The sequence below is a fragment of the Tachysurus vachellii genome, chromosome 9 (assembly GCF_030014155.1).
Source record: "Tachysurus vachellii isolate PV-2020 chromosome 9, HZAU_Pvac_v1, whole genome shotgun sequence".
In the NCBI taxonomy this organism is placed as follows: domain Eukaryota; kingdom Metazoa; phylum Chordata; class Actinopteri; order Siluriformes; family Bagridae; genus Tachysurus; species Tachysurus vachellii.
This window is the reverse complement of record NC_083468.1, coordinates 10806715-10816764: the sequence shown is the minus strand read 5'-3', so window position 1 is coordinate 10816764 and position 10050 is coordinate 10806715. Positions and strand designations below refer to the sequence as shown.

Below are 10050 nucleotides of genomic sequence, written 5' to 3'. Positions count from 1 at the left end.
CAACAGAGTGGAAAACAATCCGTAGTGGACTGTAATCATACTACATAATACAAGCCTGTGAACCTTCAGTGGAATGTACATCATTTTCCTGAACCTTTCCCATCATCCTATTCCAGATTTGGTCCCCTCTCTGCTGTTATAATAACCTCCACCCTTCTGGAAAAGAATCGTTTGCTCCAAACAGACTCCACTGGTGCTCCACAAGGCTCTATACTTGATCTATCTATCTTCACACGAGTTTTCATACCGCTCAACCCAGCAGAAGGCAGTCAACTGACTCTACAGTTTTCTGCTCAGATCTCAGCATGTCTGACAATATGTATTCTGTCACATATACATCGCAGCACAGTAAACCGCTTTCCTCACATATCCCAACTTTGGAGGTTGGAAACAGAGATCAGGGTCAGCCATGATAAAGCACCCATGGAGCAGAGAGGGTTAAAGGCCTTGCTCAAAGGGCCAACAGCTTGGCAATGCTGGCACTTGAACCCCAAACCTCTGATCAACAACGCAGAGCCTTAACTGCTTGAAACCCAGGTGATTCATTCCCAGGATCTTGCCATGTCCCTCGACAACTAACTCAGCTCAGGTTATCACGGATCAACTGTCCTGTTCCTCTCATGTTGCTAATCTGACCAACTCATGTTGATTTCTCCTTTACACCATCAGAAGGATTTTGTTCACTTTTATCCACACAGGTCACTGAGGTGCTGGTTCAGTCCCTTGTCATTTCGAGACTGGACCACTGACACCATTCCACCTCTATATCTGATCCACAACACACGTGTGACTACTTTTCAAACTCACTAAGTTCTGCCAATGGATACACTCGTTTGAGCTTCATGTATGTCTGCATCAGCATTAAAAACACTGATGCTGGACTACAAAGCCAAAAACAGAGCAACACCCACTTACCCTTAAAGCACCTCCCACACCCTGCACTGTACCACACTCCCCTTCAATTCTCCAGCACTGCTGGACTGATCCCACCATCTCTCAGGGAATGAGGAAGGCATGAATCAAGGCTATTTTCTGTTGTGGTGCCCTTGTGGTAGACTGAACTCCTCCTAGATGTCTGAACTGCTGAGTCACTGGCTGCCTACAAAGTCTGAAGATCTACCTCTTACTAAAGTATATAAATACATAAATAAACATAAACTTGTATTGTGTGAGTTTCTCTTACTATATACACAACATTAGAGCAGAGTTTTTAGACTGATGATATGTGACCTAGTGAACCAGTATCAGGATATATTTATGGGTAGAGACCTTAAAAGCACTTCTGTAAGTCACTCTGGATAAGGGCATCTGCCAAAATGTATTAAATACCAAAATATAATGTTTAGAACCTGGGTATTTGTGATCATTCAGTCACAAGAAGATTAGTGAGGTGAGGCACTGATGTTAGATGAGGAGGCCTGGGGTGCAGTCAGCGTTATAGTTTTTCCCCCAAAGATTCAGTGGGGTTGAGGTTAGGGCCCTGTGCAGGTCACTCAAGTTCATCACCTAGAATCTTCTCAAATCATGCGTTCATCAACCTTGATTTGTGCACAGGAGCATTGTCATGTTGGAACATGTTTAGGACTTTGAAGGAAACTTACAATGCTACAGCATCCTATACAATTCCAACTCTTGTGGTTTTTGTTAGACCCAGAGATCGGTGTGACAGACAAATGTCCACATAATTTTGGCCATACAGAGTAGGAAATTCCTCAGCACAGAACAGAAGCAAAAACGACATCTACCTGGCCACCATGAGCTAACTAACAGAAAGGGTGGAGAACACTGGATCAAATTACAAAGTACAAAGTCAACATCGTTTGGACACTAAAAATAAAAAAAAAAATAAAAAAAAAACTGAGGTCAACCTGGAGAGTGCATTTTGTTTCATCTGTCTTCTGGCTAGTCAGTGTTAGCAGGCATGCAGGAATATTAGCCACACTATACCCTGTTTGGTGTATTGTAGAGCTGCACAAAGCACTGACCTCACTTACCCTTTTTGTGCATTCTGTCTGATCGCCTCTGGCTGGTTCTAATCCATGCATGCGGCTTATGTGTTGCATATTAAACCGGTTGGTCTGTTTCTTCACTCTATTCAGAATATATACCATCAGCGGTCACATTATTAGGACCGCTGGTTAGTCTTGCAATTATTCTAATCTGCCAATCATGTGACACAGGAACAATTCATAAAACATGTAGATACTGCTAAAGAGCTTCAGTTATTTCTCAGAATGGCATATTCTGGCAATGTGGCAAAATGTGATTCTTAAACATCTGATCTTCTGCTGTTATAGACCTCAACATTCAGCTATTGCATTCAGAGATGGTTTTCTGTGCCTTGTGGTGTAATCTACTGCCAGTGTGGAGATTCTCATCTAAACTCGCTTTTCAAATGAAGGCATTTCCACCTACAGAAATGCAGCTCACTGAATGTTTTTTGTTTTGTTTTGTTTTCAACACCATTCTGTGTAAACCCTAGAGACTGGCTTTCTAAAATAGTTTGACCTCAGGTATACGAGTGATATATTGTGACATGGCTCAACAAAATGATATTTACTGGACATTTCTTGGAGTCCTAATCAGACTAAACTATGCACTGTGTTTGCACAAGTGTGTTTGGGTGTGTTTCACACAAATGAAAGGATTTTGTGATCTTGGCTTTTGGCTTGTATTGGATTTAATATCATCGAATAAACAGTAAATTGTAGAATCAGTAACACTAAGTGCATATAGACAGATGGATAGATATACATGACGTTATATTAGATTTGAATGCTTACGTCTCTAAAGGTGGTCAGTGATGAACAGAAGGCCACTCATGCAAAGTTTAGATAAAGATACAGCAGGACAGCCAGCAACAATAATGTGAATAAAACGGCTCTGTACATTAACTCTCATTTAGCCTTATTAACAGAGAAGTGACATTTATGTCCCAGAATGCACTGGGCTGATAACACCACTAACTCCCACACTGAGAGATCAGACATCACACACTTCCTGAGTGACACACACAGGGTGTGATGACTGAGTTCTGAACAATGGTTCATTCTCATACATAACTGCCCAAACATTTTAGCACAGATTACAACATTATTACTGATATGATACTGTATCAAATAAATGGCAAGTGTGTATTTTGCAGAAACTATTTTTTAATTTTTTTTTATTTTAAATGTTGCTTAGAAGGTGTCTCTACTGAATATGTGGAGCTAAAAATCCTTATTTCTGTTCACTGCAATTGTTATATTCAAATTATATAAAACTCTCCTACACTGTAAAATAAAATAAATACGAATTTTTTTAAAAAATTGTTCTTATTTATTAGCAAAAAAATAAAAAAAAAAAAATAAAAAAAAAAAAGGAAAGGTTATGTAATTTAATAGTAGGTTTAAATAATCTTGAGGAGAAACAGAGGTAAACTTTAACAGTTAAAGGTCTTGGGCATGTGTACAATATTTTAGACAACGTTCAGAAAGCACACTGGTCGGCCCTATCTTGTGTTTTTTTGTCTTGTAGAGTTTCGTATTTTCTGTCTTTTGTCTTGCATTGTTTGCACTAGGTTGCACACCTTGCACTTTATGTGGCGAGGACAACTTACTTTCAGTCCTTAGTTCTCTGTTGTTCTATGTAGCTCGGTCTTGTCTTATGTAGCTCGGTATTGTTTTTAATGTCGCATCATTGTCCTGTACCACATCAGCTATATATGGCTGAAATGACAATAAAAGATTCTTGACTTGACATGACAAGCCAGTGAAACACTGTGCCGGTCATTAACATTCACATTATTAAGGCTTTAGCTGATTACTCAGAAACGGGTCTGCTTACCGCTACTGCTCTGGGTGTAATAGGAATAGGTTCTGTGAAATAACACTGTGCACATACATTTAAACTGGGTATGAAGTGTAATGGTGTTAATGTTTTCTGTACTCGCATGCATATGTTGATTCATTCCAATAAATAATAAAGTGCATTCATGAAAAAACTTTCTACGGGACAAATGACAATTTAATGGAAACGAGCACAAGCCTGGCATGAGATAAATCTAATAATGCAGCTCTTGGCTTAAGACTGGACATGCACTCGTTAAGGGAGGGATGGCAATATACACACACACTCATTTTAATTTGGGTCTGCTCCTTTCTTTATGCTTTGTAGAGAAAGGTCTTTTGCCAACTCTGCATGTGAACTGAGTGGAAATGAACAGGAATCTTCTTCAGGTTCGCTTAAAGAAAATTAAGTGCAGACATGGAGATATTACCGGCAGAATGCTTACTGTGTTCGACAATGCATCAGCCTTTCTTGTGTTTACATTTACTAAGTTAAAAACAAAAACAATGCTAAGTAATTTGATCAATGAATGCATTAAGACGGTATTGAACAATTTAGGCAACAGCTAAGACAGCAACTCTGTGCAGACGGCTCGATTTCTTCCACTCCAACTTTGGCAAACCCACGTCTTGAATACAGGGGCAGTGTCATGCTGGAACAGCTTCTGGCCCCAGTGAAGGGAAAATGTAACGTAACAGCATACAAGGACATCTGATTCAATTGTGTGCTTCCAACTTTGTTGCACTAAATTGGTAAAAACCCACATATGGGTGAGATGGTCAGGCGTCCACATACATTTGACCACAATGTAGATACAATATACACCATCATTCAGGTTTGGGTTTACATGTAAATTTACATCTCTGCCTCTGCTTAGGCACCGATGTTTTCACTGTCTAACTGATTATTTTTTTTGATTAATTTTTACACTTACAATCGTGTGGTGATACGATATATAAAGATTCATATTAAAGCACAACAAACTTAGCTGTGCATGATGCCTTTTTTCAAATTTCAGCAAGACAGTGAGTGTTTACTGAGATCAGACACTTATTTTCATTCCTCAGACAAAATGAAAAATTAGGCAACACTTCCTTCTTTACTAGAGTTTATCTCGCTATCCCTCTCACACACACACACACCTTTCACACACACACCTTTCAAACACACGAAGGGCACTCATGAGGCACAGACCAGCAGAAACACGATAAAATTGTGAGCGGCTAAGCGAATTTGTGCAGTGCAACAGAGTGTCATGTTCTCTAGTGTAATCCAGTGGTTTATTCTGTCATTAACAGGGCAATACCTACACAACATTGCCAGCAGTTTGTGGACACCTGAACATCACACCAACATGTGGTTCTTCCCCAAACTATTGCCACAAAATAGGATGCAAACTATAGTCTAGGAGGTCTTTATATGCATTTTCCCTGTACAAGAACCAAAAGGCCCAAAACGTTTCCAACATAAAAGTACCTTCACATGAAGCGGGTTCCACAAAGACATGATTCGATAAGGTTGGAGTGGATGAACTTGAGCAGCCTGCACAGGGCCCTAACCTCAACCCCAGTGAATCTTTGGGGAAAACCGGAACGCTGACTGCACCCCAGGCTTCCTCATCTAACATCAGTGCCTCACCTCACTTATCCTCTTGTGACTGAACAAGCACAGTGAACACTGACAACAGTTTACATTGCACTGATGTACACTGTTACACTGTTTATACCTTTGGTTATATTTGGTTGCTTTTACCATATGCTGACTTTCTGGAGTCATATTTTGTATAATACATATTTAAAGTCCACAACGACATTTGGCTTAAATTCAAATGCAGATATAGATATGAATATCTAGAGCACTAAACAGATCGAAATCCAGGCACTATGTTACACTCTTAATATACACCAATTTTAAGTACTGTACACCTTCATATTCATGCAATTATCCAATCAGCCAACCAAGTGGCGACAGAAAAACACAAAATCAAGCCATGAGCTTCATTCAATGTCCAAATCAAACATCAGAACAGGAGAAAAAAGTGATCTCAGTGGCACATGACTGTGCCAGATGGGCTGGTATGAGTATTTCAGAAACTGCTAATCTCCTGGGATTGTCCTGCACAACAGTCTCTAGAGTTTACACAGAATGGGTTGAGAAACAAACAAAAAAAAAATCCAGCGAGAAGAAAAAAAAAAAGCCGTTGGGGAGCATGCATGAAGATGAGCTGTGGGGAGCTTTGAACATGTTCTCGCCAAGTATGATCTCTGGCGTACCCATGAAGATAAATGATATGAATGAATAAATGATAGATGTAGGATTCCTCTTCTGTGCATTAAAGACAACACTGTTAGATGATCCCTGTACAATCACTTTGGAGGAAAATTTCAAACCATGCACTTGGACAGTAGATGAATTAATATTAGGCAAACAACTGATATATGATTGTAGAGTATATTAAAAGGGTGATAGAACTGGTGGAGTTGATGAGTAACTAATTTCAGTATGGTTGAGAGCGAGGGCGCGCGCACACCTGGAAGAGCCAAAGCAGAGCTTGTCACTGCACATCGCGCGCGCTGCTACAGGACGTGGAATGCAAAGCGCGAGCGCCGGACATGCGCAGACCAACGCAGGGAGCCTCGAGGCGAGTTTCAGCCACTCCCATGGAGACCGATAATAGTGTTACAGGTAACTTACCTGCATTTATAAACATACACAATAAAAATAATAATAATAAATATAAATATTATTACACAATGTTTAACCACTAAACTGTTACTTATATATATATAAAAAATATATATAATAAAATAAAACAAAAAAATAAATAAATACATAAATAAATAAATAAAGTAAGCTATAAATCAAATACTAAGCTTCCTTCTATCTCCAGCATATAGTCACCATAAGAAAGTTGAACAAAACCCGGCGTGCGGTTTGGGACGTGGCCGCTCTGTATCAGCGGTACAGCGGCGTGCGGTTTGGGACGTGGCCGCTCTCTATCAGCGGTACAGCGGCGCGCGGTTTGGGACGTGGCCGCTCTGTATCAGCGGTACAGCGGCGTGCGGTTTGGGACGTGGCCGCTCTCTATCAGCGGTACAGCGGCGCGCGGTTTGGGACGTGGCCGCTCTCTATCAGCGGTACAGCGGCGCGCGGTTTGGGACGTGGCCGCTCTGGAGACATAAAACCCGTCTACAAACTCGACATTTTCTTCCCACTTCATCGATACCAAGAAGAGAAACTGTGCGATAAACTTGATGAAAGTGTGTGTTGTTTGAGCAGAAGGTGAAACTCCGGTGTGTGTGTGGGTGTGTGGACAGGAATAACAGAAACAATAACACAACTCGGTTTAGCCGCTTTACCTCATTGTTCAGCTGCTCTGCGCTGCTCCGAATCCCAAAGCGAGAAAGTGAACAAAACAGTGCGGATAACGAGCTTCCTCATCTATCCTGCCTCCCAAGGGCTGAACGCGTTTCTCTTCTCGGAGCACAAACTCAATTTCCTGGTTTGGGAGAAAAGTGGGCTGGAAGAGTGGAGCCTGTCAACTCCAATCAGGATCTGCCACTCAGCCCTTATCTCCCCTTTATCTCTCCTTTATCTGTCCCTCTGTCGGCGCCCTAAAGAATAATGTGTACAACTTAAGAGTATAAATAATCCCCAGACTCCCCTCTACACCGCCATTTCTCTCCTGCAGCAGTTCCCTCCACTCCGTGCAACTCTGGATGTCTAATCTCGACTCTGTCATTAACGGTTACACCTAGACAGAGCTATAGTAAGCCATTACTCCCGCCCTGTCCCGTCCCTCCTCCCTCCTCCCTCGAGCTCCCCCTCTCTTCCCCTCCCTCCCTCTCTCTTCCCCTCCCTCCCTCTCTCTTCCCCTCCCTCCCTCTCTCTTCCCCTCCCTCCCTCTCTCTTCCCCTCCCTCCCTCCCTTCTTTTCTTCCTCCTCCTCTCCCTCTCCCTCCTTTTCCCTCCCAATCCAACAATTTAAACTTCTTGTGCTGCGATTGGCTAATACTTCACATCCACAAAAAAACAAGCCAATGACTATCCAAGCTCAGCAAATAGCACGTGGTTCGGTGGGAAAAGTGTGCAATGGTGCCTGTGGCTCAAAATCTACAAGTGAAAAGTGTCACAACACAACTGGCTCAATGCATTTGATCTTTCTGACGTCACTCACACGCTGCTAATACACACGAGGTCAGACGTGATGGTCGAACAACGACTTGTGAAGTGTTTAGTGCATATGTTCAATAAACAGATGGCGCTGTGTCGCTAGAATTTCTCTATTCTTTGTGTTGACAGTCTCCTTATGGAGAAAACCCCCCACTACGGAAAAATCACACACTACGGACAATTTTCCAGAGATGCCAATCAACCTACCATGCATGTCTTTGGACCGGGGGAGGAAACCGGAGTACCCGGAGGAAACCCCCGAGGCATGGGGAGAACATGCAAACTCCACACACACAAGGCGGAGGCGGGAATCGAACCACCAACCCTGGAGGTGTGAGGCAAACGTGCTAACCACTAAGCCCCGCTAATATATTAATATTATTTATATTTATAAATAATAAGCTTTAATAACTTCATAATATATTTATAAAAAATAATTAATACATTTTGACAATATTTTATTTGATTAATGTTTATTTTATATTATTTAAATTTCATTGAATGTTGGGGTTATATGTCTCCAGTCCGTTTATTCCCATGTTGAGAATGCAAATAAACTAGATTACAAACTCAGCAGTGTTCGCCAGCAGTTTTATCGACCTTTCACGGCTGCAAAAATGTTGCTTTGTTGTGGTTAGTGAAGTTCCCTTATTTCCACATAATTGAATGTGCTTCAACTCTACAAGTCTGCACACCTGCTTTTTTCCATGTTGAAAACAGTAGCTGTTTGCTGCATATTGTCTGACTTTTATGTGCACGTGGATGATACATAAACATTTTTTATTATGGGTTAAATCCTGGGGTGATTGTAAAAATTGATAACCAGAGTCATGAAACCGTGGATTTGTTTGGATTTGTGAACTCAAAACTTCGAGAACATGGAGAAATACAAATAAAAATCCACTTAACGCTTGACTTGAAATGCAGTTATTATTCACAGTTAACTGATCAGCATCTATCCACTGTGCTGTGAATTTCAACATCAAAAATGCCACCAGAATTCACCGCTTTTGCAAAAAGATGTAACTAGTTTTAATATTTATATATTTTAACTTTACATACTTGATGCAGACTTGCTCACTAAGTTCTGCTTTGTCCGTTCATAATATACAAAAATTAAGAACAAACATTTTAAAAACAGATGAGGAAAAGCTTAAAGCTTGTTGCATTATTTCACCATTGCAAATCCATTTGATAACATTATTTAAAATCTAACTGTAATAGGAGATGCTATAATAGGTAATAGGAGATGCTAGCCACTGAATCCAACTCGGCACCACTTGTCACACCACTAACCCATGTCACCAACACTTAGCACCCCACTAAACAAAACTATGTACTACTCAACACACCAATAAATCCAACTTAGTGCCACACCACTAAATTTAACTCAGTACCAATTGACACACCACTAAATCCAACTCAGTGCCATCCACCACACCAATGAACACAACTCAGAACCACTCATCCTACACTAAAACAGAACTAAAGCCACATATCACACCACTAAACCCAGGTCAGAGACACTCAACCTGCAACTAAACCCAGATTATCTCCATTCAACATGCCACTAAACACAGCCGAGTGGCACTCGACTCAGCTCATGGCCCAGTAAAAACGGTCTGTTCACCATTAAATCTAGCTCATTGTTAATTGACACACCACTAAAGCACCACACCCAGTTGAGTTTCTACCACCATGCATCTCATGTTTTGGTATCTGGTAGTTTTTCAAACGGAGCAAGATTTTTCAGTGGGGAAGGGAGTGAAGAGATAAGATCAGAGATTGGCTCACTGAGAGAAAAGGATGTTCTTAACATTGGCCAAACTCCAGGCTTGTGTTTCCTAAGTCTCTACTTTTCAGCACACTTTTTAAAAAAACTCAAAAAAAACCAAAAAAAAAAAACAGTATAACCCCAGCAAATGGGTCAGTCCCAGTCTTCTATGTTTCATTCTGATGGGTTCAAACTCAGACTCCTTGGTATGCATATGTGTCTTTCAGTTGGTTGGTCTTGTGAAAGACCTTAGTGTGACTATTTACTATAACA

General features: G+C 40.9%; 1 protein-coding gene across 3 annotated transcripts in view; it reads right to left on the bottom strand.

The window, feature by feature from the left end:
* vaspb (vasodilator stimulated phosphoprotein b) overlaps nt 1-7598 on the bottom strand; it is a 31256-nt gene extending 23658 nt beyond the window's left edge. The window contains exon 1 of one of the 3 annotated variants that reach the window (XM_060877645.1): nt 7191-7598. In XM_060877645.1, the coding sequence (XP_060733628.1) occupies nt 7191-7195 (5 nt within the window). In that variant the 5' untranslated portion in view covers nt 7196-7598. The remainder of the gene's footprint in view (nt 1-7190) is intronic. The other 2 variants (XM_060877646.1, XM_060877644.1) reach the window with 2 other exon arrangements.
* Between the last annotated feature and the right edge of the window lie 2452 nt (nt 7599-10050).